Source organism: Anomaloglossus baeobatrachus, chromosome 3 (assembly GCF_048569485.1).
Source record: "Anomaloglossus baeobatrachus isolate aAnoBae1 chromosome 3, aAnoBae1.hap1, whole genome shotgun sequence".
NCBI lineage: Eukaryota > Metazoa > Chordata > Amphibia > Anura > Aromobatidae > Anomaloglossus > Anomaloglossus baeobatrachus.
The window spans coordinates 44,481,616-44,497,808 of NC_134355.1; the positions used below are offsets into that span (position 1 = coordinate 44,481,616).

Sequence of the window (16,193 nt, forward strand, 5' to 3'; positions counted from 1 at the left end):
AATGTCCCATTGAAGTGGACGCAGATGAAACTGCGCAAAGGGCACTGCTTCCATGGCTGCCACCATCTTCCCGAGGAAGTGCATGAGGCGCCGTAAGGGGTGCGACTGGCCCTGAAGGAGGGATTGCACCCCTGTCTGTAGTGACCGCTGCTTGTTCAGCGGAAGCTTCACTCTCGCTGCTCGAGTATGGAACTCCATGCCAAGATACGTTAGTGACTGAGTCGGAGACAGATTCGACTTTGGAAAGTTGATGATCCATCCGAACGTCTGTAGAGTCTCCAGTGTAGCATGTAGACTGAGTTGGCATGCCTCTTGAGAGGGTGCCTTGACAAGTAGATCGTCTAGGTAAGGGATCACCGAGTGTCCCTGAGAGTGCAAGACCGCTACCACTGCCGCCATGACCTTGGTGAAAACCCGTGGGGCTGTCGCCAGACCGAATGGCAGAGCTACGAACTGAAGATGTTCGTTTCCTATCACAAAACGTAGAAAACGTTGATGTTCTGTAGCAATTGGCACGTGGAGATAAGCATCTTTGATGTCTATTGAGGCAAGGAAGTCTCCTTGAGACATTGAGGCCACGACAGAGCGGAGGGTTTCCATCCGGAACCGCCTGGCGTGCACATGTTTGTTGAGCAGCTTTAGATCCAGAACAGGACGGAACGAGCCGTCCTTTTTTGGAACCACAAAGAGATTGGAGTAAAACCCTCGCCCTTGTTCCTGAGGCGGTACAGGAACCACTACTCCTTCCGCTCTTAGGGAGTCCACCGCCTGCAGCAGGGCATCTGCTCGGTCTGGATGTGGGGAGGTTCTGAAGAACCGAGCTGGAGGACGAGAACTGAACTCGATTCTGTACCCGCGAGACAAAATGTCTGTCACCCACCGGTCTTTGACCTGTGACATCCAAATGACGGAAAAGCGGGAGAGCCTGCCCCCGACCGGAGATGCGGAGGGGGGGAGCTGGAAGTCATGAGGTAGCCGCTTTGGAAGCGGTTCCTCCATTTGCTTTCTTGGGGCGCGCGTGGGCCCGCCAGGAATCTGAGCTTCTTTGCGTCCTCTGAGTCCCTTTGGACGAGGAGAATTGTGTCTTGCCCGAACCTCGAAAGGACTGAAACTTCTGCTGCCATCTTTTCTGCTGAGGTTTGCTTGATCTGGGCTGGGGCAAAGAAGAGTCTTTACCCTTGGACTGTTTAATGATGTCAGCCAATGGTTCGCCAAACAGTCTATCTCTAGATAAAGGCAGGCTGGTTAAACATTTTTTGGAACCAGCATCTGCTTTCCAGTCCTTTAACCACAAGGCTCTGCGCAAAACTACCGAATTGGCGGACGCCATTGAGGTGCGGCTGGTAGATTCTAGGACCGCATTGATAGCGTAAGACGCAAACGCGGACATCTGCGAGGTAAGGGACGCCACTTGCGGCACCGCTGGATGTAAGATAGCATCCACTTTTGCTAAACCAGCTGAAATAGCTTGGAGTGCCCATACGGCTGCGAATGCTGGAGCAAACGACGCGCCGATAGCTTCATAGACAGATTTTAACCAGAGGTCCATCTGTCTGTCATTGGCATCCTTAAGTGAAGCGCCATCCTCCACTGCAACTATGGATCTAGCTGCAAGTTTGGAAATCGGGGGGTCTACCTTTGGACACTGGGTCCAGCGCTTGACCACATCAGGGGGGAAAGGAAAACGTGTATCCTTAGAACGTTTAGAGAAACGCCTTTCTGGATGAGCGTCGTGTTTCTGGATTGACTCTCTGAAGTCAGAGTGATCCAAGAAAGCACTTAATTTACGCTTGGGATAGAGAAAACGAAACTTCTCCTGCTCTGCAGCTGCCTCCTCTGCAGAAGGGGCTGGGGGAGAAATATCTAACAGTCTATTGATGGCTGAGATAAGATCGTTTACCATGGCGTCCCCATCCGGGGTATCCAGATTGAGAGGGGTTCCAGGATAAGACTCCTGATCACTCTCATCAGACGCATCACAGGGAGACTGATTGCGCTGAGACCCTGAGCAGTGTGATGACGTTGAGGGTCTTTCCCAGCGAGCTCGCTTAGGGTGGCTGGGGCTATCATCTGAGTCATAATACTCAGCCTGTGAAGCCGGGGACCCCCTTGCAGTCTGGATTAAATCCAACTGAGGGGGATTAGAGGACAGAGACCTCGCCGTGTCCATAGACTGAGCCCCAGGCATGGATTGCAAAGTTTCAAGGATTTTTGCCATAGTCACAGACATATTATCAGCAAAAACTGCAAAGTCTGTCCCTGACACCGGGGCAAGACTTACAGGCGTCTCAGCCTGGGTCACTATCTCTCCTGACTCCGGCTGGCGAAGCAGCACCGGATCTGAGCATTGCACACAATGGGGGTCCTTGGAGCCTGCTGGTAGAGCAGCCCCACATGCAGCACACGCAGTGTACACAGCCCTAGCCTTGGCAGCCTTGGGTTTTGTGGATGACATGTTGCTGCCTCCTCAGAGCGATCTGGGTATACAGCCAGGAAGCGACCTCACAGTGCAAGCAATAAGGAAATATATATATGTCCAGTGACACAGTACACTAATACACACTGAGGCACTAGAGGGGCCAGCTGAAAAGCCGCTTACCGCCCGCTTAAGAGCGGGTGTGTGATCTCCAAAGCCCCCTAGTCCAGGTCTCCCAGAGCCTTGCGTCCTTCCTCCAGCCAGACATGCATGTAATGGCTGCCGGCGTCCTGAGAGAGGAGGGGGGGCGGGCCCTGGGCGTTCCTGACTAAGAGCGGGAAGCCTGCTTCCCTCTGTGCCTAGTGAGAGGGCTGGAGCATGTAAATCAGGCTCCAGCCCTCGTCGCTGCCGTGAAACAGCGTCTCTCCCCTACCCTGATTGACAGGGTGGGGGCGGGAACGAATCGGAGCTGCCGGCGTCCCAGGCCGCAAAAGCCGGGGACTAGATTTATAAACGCCACCGCCGTAAAAGCGCGGTCGGCGTGTCCCCGGCGAACTAAAAGTCACAGCAGCGCCGCCGGTCCAGCGGGGGTCGGCGCTGCGTTCCCACAATACAGAAAAAAATCCCCCAGTTAAACTGTAGGAACACTAGCTCTAGCGTTACGGTCCCCGGCGCACTACAACACCCAGCCAGCCCGGAGTGTGTCTGTGCCTGCCGGGGACACAGAGTACCTGTATGATGCAGGGCCTTGTCCCTGATGGTACTCCTGCTCGGCATCCACCAGGTGCTATGGGTCTGTGGATGGAGCCCGGCGTCAGAGCTTTGAGGCCGGCAGGATCCCACTTCCACAGAGCCCTACAAGGGGATGTGGAAGGAAAACAGCATGTGGGGCTCCAGCCCCTGTACCAGCAATAGGTACCTCAACCTTACAACACCATCCAGGGGTGAGAAGGGAGCATGCTGGGGGCCCTATATGGGCCCTCTTTTCTTCCATCCGAAATAGTCAGCAGCTACTGCTGACTAAAATCTGTGGAGCTATGCATGGAATGTCTGACCTCCTTCGCACAAAGCTTGAAAACTGGAGTACCCGTGATACCACGGGGGGGTATAGCCAGAAGGGGAGGGGCCTTGCACTTTTTAGTGTAGTGCTTTGTGTGGCCTCCGGAGGGCAGTAGCTATACCCCCAATCGTCTGGGTCTCCCAATAGAGCGCTGAAGAAAGATGAATATCCAACTGTGTGTCTGATCTCATTTTTCAAGCATGCACTCGATTCACACCAATTAGAATCACGCAGTAGGCAACTTGTGGAACTTTTAAGAGTTCACCTTAATGTGAGTGAGAGTGTGTGTGTGTGTGTGTGTGTGAGAGAGTGTGTGAGTGAGAGAGTGTGTGAGTGTGTGTGTGAGTGAGTGTATGTATCCACCAAAGGAATCCGCACCGTCACATTTACAATCACGAAATTTTGCACAGACGCCTCATTTGACTCAAGGAACGTCATAGGCTATGTTTTGAGGGGAAAATTTACAGTTGTTTGCCCCCATTAAAACGCTTCTTTACTGTTTACGTGTGAGGTAATATATTGGCTGCTTTGACAGTTAACCTGGATATTTATCAGGTGGCCTATAGCAACTAATCACAGCTCTGCTTCTATTTTGCTACAGGTCATTAATAGGAGCTGTGATTGGTTGCTCCAGACAATGAAGAACATTCTTAGTATAAGAAGCTTATGTGAGTAAATATGATTTCGGTGGCGAGACAGCTAGAGAAAGACGGAGAGAGGCAGCGCAGGGCAGAGGGAGAGAGAGGCAGCGCGGGGCAGAGGGAGAGAGAGGCAGCGCGGGGCAGAGGGAGAGAGAGGCAGCGCGGGGCAGAGGGAGAGAGAGGCAGCGCGGGGCAGAGGGAGAGAGAGGCAGCGCGGGACAGAGGGAGCGAGACGCAGCGCGGGACAGAGGGAGCGAGACGCAGCGCGGGACAGAGGGAGCGAGACGCAGCGCGGGACAGAGGGAGAGAGACGCAGCGCGGGGCAGAGGGAGAGAGAGGCAGCGCGGGGCAGAGAGGCAGCGCGGGGCAGAGAGGCAGCGCGGGGCAGAGAGGCAGCGCGGGGCAGAGAGGCAGCGCGGGGCAGAGAGGCAGCGCGGGGCAGAGAGGCAGCGCGGGGCAGAGAGGCAGCGCGGGGCAGAGAGGCAGCGCGGGGCAGAGAGGCAGCGCGGGGCAGAGAGGCAGCGCGGGACAGAGAGGCAGCGCGGGACAGAGAGGCAGCGCGGGACAGAGAGGCAGCGCGGGACAGAGAGGCTGCGCGGGACAGAGAGGCAGCGCGGGACAGAGACGCAGCGCGGGACAGAGACGCAGCGCGGGACAGAGACGCAGCGCGGGACAGAGACGCAGCGCGGGACAGAGACGCAGCGCGGGACAGAGACGCAGCGCGGGACAGAGACGCAGCGCGGGACAGAGACGCAGCGCGGGACAGAGATGCAGCAGGGTGTGGGAAGAGAGATGCAGCAGGGTGGGGGAAGAGAGACGCAGCGCGGGACAGAGGGAGAGATACGCAGCGCGGGACAGAGGGAGAGAGACGCAGCGCGGGACAGAGGGAGAGAGACGCAGCGCGGGACAGAGGGAGAGAGACGCAGCGCGGGACAGAGGGAGAGAGACGCAGCGCGGGACAGAGGGAGAGAGACGCAGCGCGGGACAGAGGGAGAGAGACGCAGCGCAGGACAGAGGGAGAGAGACGCAGCGCAGGACAGAGGGAGAGAGACGCAGCGCGGGACAGAGGGAGAGAGACGCAGCGCGGGACAGAGGGAGAGAGACGCAGCGCGGGACAGAGGGAGAGAGATGCAGCGCGGGAAAGAGGGAGAGAGACGCAGCGCGGGACAGAGGGACAGAGACGCAACGCGGGACAGAGACGCAGCGCGGGACAGAGGGACAGAGACGCAACGCGGGACAGAGGGACAGAGACGCAGCGCGGGACAGAGGGACAGAGACGCAGCGCGGGACAGAGGGACAGAGATGCAGCGCGGGACAGAGGGAGAGAGACGCAGCGGGGTGGGGGAAGAGACTACTTCTCAAATTTTCCACATCCTCCGTAGTCTTTTAGATAGCTAAGAAGCAGAAAAGAAATAAGTAAATTAGTGAATTGTTGATTCCTACCTGACGTTTTAAGGATATCAATTCCATATCGAGCTGACGTAGAATAGTATTGGCAGCGTTAGAGCTACAGGACACGGCTACGACATCGTCCTTACTTATAAACATCCCCTTTGGAGGACGACATTTAGACCTCTGGGAGTGGTGACGGTGCTGTAAACTTTGGTATTCTCTTCTACCGAGAGCAACCTTGACCGGCTGAATACAGGGTTCTCCGCTTGGCTAAAAAAAAAAAAAAAGGAAGAAATTATATTGGTGTCTATACATAACAGCTTGTGCAGGTCTCTAAGGTTAGCTGCAGGTAGAAAGGTAAGCGGCTCCTCACCATGGGCTGGGAAAAAGTATTAAAGTGCTGGAAAGTAAATGAAAGCAATGAAAGCATAGATACTCAGTCCAGTCTGCCATCAAGAAAGTAAAAAATATTACACTTCTAATAATCTGTATGGCTGTCAGTCACAGAGCCAGGCGTCAGTAAATCACACATGATGTATAAGCAGCGTCGCTTACCTCTTTTTTTGCTTCTTTTTTAGGGTCATAATCGCTATCGTGTGTATCCTTTGGATGAGTTTCCTCCACGTCCTCATCGCTGAATGCAAAACACAAATCATTCACAAATTACCGTCAGACGATCCAAGATCAGACTGCGACATCTGAAGTCACGAGACTAAGGGGTACTTTGCACGCTGCGACATCGCTAGCCGATGCTAGCAATGCCGAGAGCGATAGTCCCCGCCCCCATCGCACATTATCGCTACGGCAGCTTCACACGCACTTACCTGCCCTGCGACGTCGCTCTGGCCGGCGACCCGTTCCCTTCCTAAGGGGGCGGGTCGTGCGGCGTCACAGCGACGTCACACGGCAGGTGGCCAATAGAAGTGGAGGGGCTGCGATGAGCGGGACGTAAACATCCCGCCCACCTCCTTCCTTCCGCATAGCCCGGTGGAAGCAGGTAAGGAGATGTTCCTTGCTCCTGCGGCTTTATACACAGCGATGTGTGCTGCCGCAGGAACGAGGAACAACATCGTATCTCCTATTGGTGCGACATTATGAAAATGTCCGACGCTACACAGATCACCGATTTACGCCGCTTTTGCGATCGTTTATCGGCGCATCTAGGCTTTACACGTTGCGACGTCGTTACCGGCGCCGGATGTGCGTCACTTTTGATTTGACCCCGACGATATCGCAGTAGCCATGTCGCAACGTGCAAAGTACCACTTATTGTCTGCTAAAATTAATTTTACAGAAACATTCATGCGCTGTAAATACATAAGATATGTTCAGGGGTTTGGGAGTCCACTCTGGAAATTAACATCAGCAGCACAACCTATCCATGCAAAATGTAAATGAAGCGAGAAAATCCTGCGTTATCCAACGTATCAGGCAGTTTGCATGAAAAGCTGCCAGTGATTCAGGTTCCATAGTAGTAATTTGTGCACTCTGAGGTTGAAGGGTAGAAGATCCTAGGATGCTCTGGAACAGTTAAAGGGGCTGTCCAAAATGAAATAAGAATGTGTGTATGTAATGGTATAAGGTAATAAAGAATACCCCACCACTCTAATAGAAAGCAGGGATGAGTAATGAGGACGTCCCACCCTTTCGTGACCTGACTGCCAACTACTGCAATCGGAATCGATGATGCCCCTTTAGGCTGTGTGCCCAAGCTGGGATTTTTCTATGTTTTTTCTTGCAGATTTTAGTCAATACTACAAGGAAAAAAATGCATCCCAGCAATGTCTATGAGAATCCAGACAACCTGCAGCATGTCATTTCTTTCTGCATTTCTTCCTGCGTCTGATCATTGATATTGTGAAGGTAGCCTGGGCTATAGATTGTTTGTTCAAATGTAATAAGATTATGTGTATGTAAATAATCAAAATATAGATGTAGTTGTATAATTATCTGTGTCTATGACAATTGCACAGACGCCATAAAATGATTCTAAGCTGTATGTTCAAGAAAGGGTTAACCAAGGACAAGTGAACAGATGTATAAACAATGAACAGTTAAGTCCTTAAGGTACCGTCACACTAAGCACCATCGCTGCTGAGGCACAACTTGCTAGCGATGTTGCTGTGTGTGACATCCAGCAACAACCTGGCCCCTGCTGTGAGGTCGCTGGTTGTTGCTGAATGTCCTGGACCATTTTTTAGTTATTGCTCTCCCGCTGTGAAGCACACATCGCTGTGTGTGACAGCGAGAGAGCAACAACTGAATGTGCAGGGAGCAGGGAGCCGGCTTCTGCGGACGCTGGTAACCAAGGTAAACATCAGGTAACCAAGGTAAACATCGGGTAACCAAGAAGCCCTTTCCTTGGTTACCTGATATTTACCTTCGCTACCAGCGTCCGCCGCTCTCAGCTGTCAGTGCCGGCTCCCTGCACACGTAGCTGGAGTACACATCGGGTAATTAACCCGATGTGTACTGTGGCTAGGAGTGCAGGGAGCCGGCACTGGCAGTGTGAGAGCGACGGACGCTGGTAACGAAGGTCATTATCGGGTAACCAAGGAAAGGGCTTCTTGGTTACCCGATGTTTACCGTGGTTACCAGCGTCCGCAGAAGCCGTCTCCCTGCTGCCTGCACACGCAGCAGAGTACACATCGGGTAATTAACCCGATGTTTACTGTGGCTAGGAGTGCAGGGAGCCAGCGCTAAGCGGTGTGCGCTGGTAACCAAGGTAAATATCGGGTTGGTTACCCGATATTTACCTTAGTTACCAAGCGCAGCATGCTTCCACGTGTAGCGACGCTCCAGCGATCCCCGCCAGGTCAGGTTGCTGGTGGGATCGCTGGAGCGTCGCTTAGTGTGACATCTCACCAGCGACCTCCTAGCAACTTACCAGCGATCCCTATCAGGTTGTATCGTTGTTGGGATCGCTGGTAAGTTGTTTAGTGTAACTGGGCCTTTAGTGAAAGTCTTATCAGTGATTTCACTAAAAAAAGAAAGAATGTGCTAACTAGATAATCAGGCCAGAATAATGAGAGAATTTTATAATTATGGTTTTCTCAGTCGAAATAAGGGAGGTAATGTGTGGGATCACCACTCCATGTTCTTGCTTCAAGGTCGAAGACGAATGTTGTATGGTATAATTACGAGTCTTCTGAAATACACGATTTAGTCACCTGTACTGGCTCAAAGCAGTGAACAAGTCTCGTTGTGATCAGTCTGAGTTATTTAATATATCTGCGCAGATACCTAATTTGGTCCCGTCCTTTGGATTTGCCCTGAACAAAGACTCCATGAGCAGTCTTACCCAAATTTCTCCCTTGACAATATAATCCACTGCAGTGTTAGATCACTGTGGTGGATTATATCTGGCATGGTCTGTGAGGCAATCCGTAGCTCAGAAACCCTGGGTCGTCATAGTGACGAGCCAAGGTTGCCATGGCAGCGATTGGGTCCCCGTGATCGTATTACAGGGACCCAATCGCCTTGGAGAGGTAAGCGATCCTCTCCCTGCCTCCTCAATGCTGCGATCATAATTGAGTGGCCCAGTGTCTTATCACGTCAAAGTGACAGGGCGGATACGCCCTTACTTACGTAGCACTCACTAATATACAAATTAGGCACACTGAGTACAGTTTGATGGTATACAATAACGTAACAATTTATTAAGATTACATCAGGATAATGTTCAATTATGGAATGGCAGAAGCAATATTACCCTGTTCTATTGATTCAATTAATATAAATAATATATAGAGAAATAAGCATCAATACGTTACCAAGTATTGTAGCATCACTTCTCAACCGGAGGGACTCGGTCAGCAAGAAGGAAAATACTTTGGTATCTGCATCACAGAAGGAGTGCGTCCACTAGTGCCTTCTGGAAAGTTTTCCCTGACTTGCTGACCCAGCCCCCTCATTTTAAACTCATAACTATGTATCTTTTTGTCGCAGCTGCGTAGTAGAATTAAAATATATCATTGTTATACAACAGATGAGGCTTGCAGCTGCGCAGTTACTACTTCTGGCTCGTGTTCTCTACATGGAAACATGCGCAGTATGTAGTTTTTTACAGATATATTCTTCGTGATCATGGCATGGTCTTCAAAAGTAACTTGACCCACGGGTGATTGCGGGGGTACAGCCCAAGAACCCTGGCAATCTCCATGACGTAAAGAAAATAAATAATATTTATATATATATATATATATATATATATATATATATATATATATATATATATATATATACACACATATATATATACACATATATATATACACATACATGCACACACCGTATTTTTCGTTTTATAAGACGCACCGGAATATAAGACGCACCCCAAACTTAGACATAAAAAAAAGAAAAATGGGGTCCGTCTTATACTCCGGTGTTCTCTTACCGGAGGGGGGCAGCAGTGGTGGTGAAGCGGGGTCACAGGAGGCACAGGTTGTGCTGGCAGGCGCGGCAGGTCAGTGGTTGCAGGTGCCGTGGCGTCCGTGGTTGCAGGCACGGTGGCGTCCGCGGTGGCAGGATCCGTGGTGGCGGCAGCAGCCGTGGCGGGTGAGCCGTGCAGCAGGCCAGTGCAGTGAGTGTCCGCGGTCCCGGTTCAGTGGTGGCAGCGGCGACGGCGGCGACTGCTCAGTGGTGGCAGGGACTGCTCAGTGGTGGAGTGTGTCCGCGGTCCCGGTTCAGTGGTGGCAGCGGCGGCGGCGACTGCTCAGTGGTGGCAGGGACTGCTCAGTGGTGGAGTGTGTCCGCGGTCCCGGTTCAGTGGTGGCAGCGGCGGCGACGGCTCAGTGGTGGGAGTGGCGGCGACGGCTCAGTGGTGGGAGCGGCAGGGACTGCTCAGTGGTGGAGTGTGTCCACGGTCCCGGTTCAGTGGTGGCAGCGGCGGCTCAGTGGTGGGAGCGGCGGCGACGGCTCAGTGGTGGAGTGTGTCCGCGGTCCCGATTCAAGTAATGGCGCCCGGAGCGACGCATGCGCAGATGGAGCTCTCATCCAAGGGCTCCATCTGCGCACGTGCTGACTCCCGGAGCAGCGCGTGCGCAGATGGAGCTCTCATCCAAGAGCTCCACCGGCGCCATCATTTGAAAGTGGGACTGCGGTCAACTGGTAAGCTGCACAGCCGCCCGCCGCGCATGCACAGAGTGGCAGCCAGCAGGCTGCCCGCCCACCCTGCGTACAAGCCGCCGGGTACCTGTGCTTGCGTGCGGTGGCAGCCGGGTACCCATGGCTGTGTGCGGGCGGCAGCTGGGTGACTGTGTGAGGGCGGCAGCCGGGTACCTGTGTGAGGGTGGCAGCCGGCGCTAATACAATTCAATGAGGAAAGAAGGGAATTTTGTTACTTACCGTAAATTCCTTTTCTTCTAGCTCCTATTGGGAGACCCAGACGATTGGGTGTATAGCACTGCCTCCGGAGGCCACACAAAGCAATTACACTAAAAAGTGTAAGGCCCCTCCCCTTCTGGCTATACACCCCCAGTGGGATCACTGGCTCACCAGTTTTAGTGCAAAAGCAAGAAGGAGGAAAGCCAATAACTGGTTTAAACAAATTCACTCCGAAGTAACATCGGAGAACTGAAAACCGTTCAACATGAACAACATGTGTACCCGAAAACAACCAAAAATCCCGAAGGATAACAGGGCGGGTGCTGGGTCTCCCAATAGGAGCTAGAAGAAAAGGAATTTACGGTAAGTAACAAAGAAGGGAATTTTGTTACTTACCGTAAATTCCTTTTCTTCTAGCTCTTATTGGGAGACCCAGACGATTGGGGTATAGCTACTGCCCTCTGGAGGCCACACAAAGCACTACATCAAAAGTGCAAGGCCCCTCCCCCTCTGGCTATACCCCCCCCGTGGTATCACGGGTTCTCCAGTTTTAGTGCCAAAGCAAGAAGGAGGAAGCCAATAACTGGTTTAAACAAATTAACTCCGAATAACATCGGAGAACTGAAAAACCGTTCAACATGAACAACATGTGTACCCGCAAACAACAAAAAAACATCCAGAAGGACAACAGGGCGGGTGCTGGGTCTCCCAATAAGAGCTAGAAGAAAAGGAATTTACGGTAAGTAACAAAATTCCCTTCTTCTTCGGCGCTCTATTGGGAGACCCAGACGATTGGGACGTCCAAAAGCTGTCCCTGGGTGGGTAAAGAAATACCTCATGTTAGAGCTGCAAAACAGCCCTCCCCTACGGGGGTGTCACTGCCGCCTGCAGGACTCTTCTACCTAAGCTGGCATCCGCCGAAGCATAGGTATGCACCTGATAATGCTTGGTGAAAGTGTGCAGACTGGACCAGGTAGCTGCCTGGCACACCTGTTGAGCCGAAGCCTGGTGACGTAATGCCCAGGACGCACCCACGGCTCTGGTTGAGTGGGCTTTTAGCCCTGAAGGAACCGGAAGCCCCGCAGAACGGTAGGCCTCTAGAATTGGTTCTTTGATCCATCGAGCCAGGGTGGCTTTAGAAGCCTGCAACCCCTTGCGCGGACCAGCGACAAGGACAAAAAGTGCATCGGCACGGCGCATGGGCGCCGTGCGGGAAATGTAGATTCTGAGTGCTCTCACCAGATCTAGCAAACGTAAGTCCTTTTCATACCGGTGAACCGGATGAGGACAAAAAGAAGGCAAGGATATATCCTGATTAAGATGAAAAGAGGATACGACCTTAGGGAGAAACTCCGGAATAGGGCGCAGCACTACCTTGTCCTGGTGGAACACCAGGAAGGGAGCCTTGGATGACAGAGCTGCCAGCTCAGACACTCGCCGAAGCGATGTGATCGCAACAAGAAACGCCACTTTCTGTGACAGCCGAGAAAAAGAAACTTCCTTCAGAGGCTCGAAGGGCGGCTTCTGGAGAGCAACTAGTACCCTGTTCAGATCCCATGGATCTAACGGCCGCTTGTACGGGGGCACAATATGACAGACCCCCTGCAGGAACGTGCGCACCTTAGAAAGACGTGCTAGACGCTTCTGAAAAAACACGGATAGTGCCGAAACTTGCCCTTTAAGGGAGCTGAGCGACAAGCCCTTTTCTAACCCCGATTGCAGGAAGGAAAGAAACTTGGGCAATGCAAATGGCCAGGGAGACACTCCCTGAGCAGAGCACCAGGATAAGAAAATCTTCCACGTTCTGTGGTAGATCTTAGCCGAATTCGACTTTCTAGCTTGTCTCATTGTGGCAACGACTCCTTGAGATAATCCTGCAGATGCTAGGATCCAGGACTCAATGGCCACACAGTCAGGTTCAGGGCCGCAGAATTCTGATGGAAAAACGGCCCTTGGGACAGTAAGTCTGGTCGGTCTGGCAGTGACCACGGTCGACCGATCGTGAGATGCCACAGATCCGGATACCACGACCTCCTCAGCCAGTCTGGAGCGACGAGTATGATGCGGCTGCACTCGGATCTGATCTTGCGTAGCACTCTGGGCAAGAGCGCCAGAGGCGGAAACACGTATGGGAGCTGAAACTGCGACCAATCTTGAACCAAGGCGTCTGCCGCCAGAGCTCTTTGATCGCGCGACCTCGCCATGAATGCCGGGACCTTGTTGTTGTGCCGGGATGCCATTAGGTCGACGTCCGGCACTCCCCAGCGGCGACAGATTTCCTGAAACACGTCCGGGTGAAGGGACCATTCCCCTGCGTCCATGCCCTGGCGACTGAGGAAGTCTGCTTCCCAGTTTTCTACGCCTGGGATGTGAACCGCGGATATGGTGGATGCTCTGTCCTCCACCCACATTAGAATGCGCCGGACTTCTTGGAAGGCTTGCCGACTGCGCGTCCCTCCTTGGTGGTTGATGTATGCCACCGCTGTGGAGTTGTCCGATTGGATTCGGATCTGCTTTCCTTCCAGCCACTGTTGGAAGGCCAGTAGAGCAAGATACACTGCCCTGATCTCCAGAACATTGATCTGAAGGGTGGACTCCTGCGGAGTCCACGTCCCCTGAGCCCTGTGGTGGAGAAATACTGCTCCCCACCCTGACAGACTCGCATCTGTCGTGACTACTGCCCAGGATGGGGGCAGGAAGGATCTTCCCTGAGACAATGAGGTGGGAAGGAGCCACCATTGTAGGGAGTCCTTGGCCGTCTGGGAAAGCGAGACTTTCCTGTCCAGGGACGTTGACTTCCCGTCCCATTGGCGGAGAATGTCCCATTGAAGTGGGCGCAGATGAAACTGCGCAAAGGGAACTGCTTCCATGGCTGCCACCATCTTCCCTAGGAAATGCATGAGGCGCCGCAAGGGATGCAACTGGCCCTGCAGGAGAGATTGCACCCCTGTCTGTAGTGACCGCTGCTTGTTCAGCGGAAGCTTCACTATCGCTGCTAGAGTATGAAACTCCATGCCAAGATACGTTAGTGATTGAGTCGGTGATAGGATCGACTTTGGAAAGTTGATGATCCATCCGAAAGACTGTAGGGTCTCCAGCGTAGCATTCAGGCTGTGCTGACATGCCTCTTGAGAGGGAGCTTTGACCAATAAATCGTCTAGGTAAGGGATCACCGAGTGTCCCTGAGAGTGCAAGACTGCTACCACCGCCGCCATGACCTTGGTGAAGACCCGTGGGGCTGTCGCCAGACCAAATGGCAGAGCTACGAACTGAAAATGGTCGTCTCCTATCACAAAACGTAGAAAACGTTGATGTTCTGTAGCAATTGGCACGTGGAGATAAGCATCTTTGATGTCTATTGAGGCAAGGAAGTCTCCTCTGGACATTGAGGCAATGACAGAACGCAGGGTTTCCATCCGGAACTTCCTGGCGTGCACATGTTTGTTGAGCCGTTTTAGGTCCAGAACAGGACGGAACGAGCCGTCCTTTTTTGGAACCACAAAGAGATTGGAGTAAAACCCTTGCCCTTGTTCCTGAGGAGGGACTGGGATCACCACTCCTTCCGCTCTTAGGGAGTCCACCGCCTGCAGCAGAGCATCTGCTCGGTCTGGATGTGGGGAGGTTCTGAAGAACCGAGCTGGAGGACGAGAATTGAACTCGATTCTGTACCCGCGAGACAAAATGTCCGTCACCCACCGGTCTTTGACCTGTGACATCCAAATGCCGGAAAAGCGGGAGAGCCTGCCCCCGACCGGCGATGCGGAGGGAGGGGGCTGGAAGTCATGAGGTAGCCGCTTTGGAAGCGGTACCTCCATTTGCTTTCTTGGGGCGCGTGTGAGCCCGCCACGAATCTGAGTTTCTTTGCGTCCTCTGAGTCCCTTTGGACGAGGTAAATGGTGTCTTGCCCGAACCTCGAAAGGACTGAAACCTCTGCTGCCACTTTTTTTGCTGAGGTTTGGTTGTTCTGGGTTGTGGTAAAGAGGAGTCTTTACCCTTGGACTGCTTAATGATATCAGCCAATGGCTCGCCAAACAGTCTATCTCTAGATAAAGGCAAACTGGTTAAACATTTTTTGGAACCAGCATCTGCTTTCCAGTCCTTTAACCACAAGGCTCTGCGCAAAACTACCGAATTGGCGGACGCCATTGAGGTGCGACTGGTAGATTCTAGGACCGCATTGATAGCGTAAGACGCAAACGCCGACATCTGCGTGGTAAGGTGCGCCACTTGCGGCACTGCTGGATGTATGATAGCATCCACTTTTGCTAAGCCAGCTGAAATAGCCTGGAGTGCCCATACGGCTGCGAATGCCGGAGCAAACGACGCGCCGATAGCTTCATAGACAGATTTTAACCAAAGGTCCATCTGTCTGTCATTGGCATCTTTAAGTGAAGCGCCATCCTCCACTGCAACTATGGACCTAGCTGCGAGTTTGGAAATCGGGGGGTCTACCTTTGGACACTGTGTCCAGCGCTTGACCACCTCAGGGGGGAAAGGGAAACGCGTATCTTTAGATCGTTTAGAGAAACGCCTTTCTGGGTGAGCGTCGTGCTTCTGGATTGATTCTCTGAAGTCAGCGTGATCCAACAAAGCACTCAATTTACGCTTGGGATAAAGGAAACGAAACCTCTCCTGCTCCGCAGCCGCCTCTTCTGCTGAAGGGGCTGGGGGAGAAATATCCAACAGCCTATTGATGGCTGAGATAAGGTCGTTTACCATGGCATCCCCATCAGGGGTATCCAGGTTGAGAGGGGTTCCAGGAATGGATTCCTGATCACTCTCATCAGACGCATCACAGGGAGACTGATTGCGCTGAGACCCTGAGCAGTGTGATGACGTCGAGGGTCTTTCCCAGCGAGCTCGCTTAGGGTGGCTGGGGCTATCATCTGAGTCATAATCCTCGGCCTGTGAAGCCGGGGACCCCCCTGTGGGCTGGATTAATTCCAAGTGAGGGGGACCTGAGGACAGAGGCCTCGCCGTGCCCAAAGACTGAGCCCCATGCATAGATTGCAAGGTTTCAAGGATTTTTGCCATAGACGCAGACATATTATCAGCAAAAACTGCAAAGTCTGTCCCTGTCACCGGGGCAGAACTTACAAGCGTCTCAGCCTGGGTCACTACCTCTCCTGACTCCGGCTGGCGAAGCAGCACCGGGTCGGAGCATTGCACACAATGGGGGTCATCGGAGCCTGCTGGTAGATTAGCCCCACATGCAGCACACGCAGTATACACAGCCCTAGCCTTGGCAGCCTTGCGTTTTGAGGATGGCATGTTGTTGCTTCCACAGAGGGATCTGGGAGATGCAGCCAGAAGCGACCTCACAGTGCAAGAAATACAATATCTCTATATCCTACACAGT

The 16,193-nt window shown here is 52.8% G+C and overlaps 1 protein-coding gene across 1 annotated transcript in view; it reads right to left on the bottom strand.

Moving 5' to 3' along the window:
- The window catches only part of RCOR3 (REST corepressor 3), a 130,562-nt gene that overhangs the window by 69,383 nt on the left and 44,986 nt on the right, over nt 1-16,193 (bottom strand). The window contains exons 7-8 of the mRNA XM_075339162.1: nt 6,065-6,143; nt 5,561-5,779 (exon numbers count right to left, since the gene is read on the bottom strand). Coding sequence (XP_075195277.1) covers nt 5,561-5,779; nt 6,065-6,143 — 298 coding nt within the window. The remainder of the gene's footprint in view (nt 1-5,560; nt 5,780-6,064; nt 6,144-16,193) is intronic.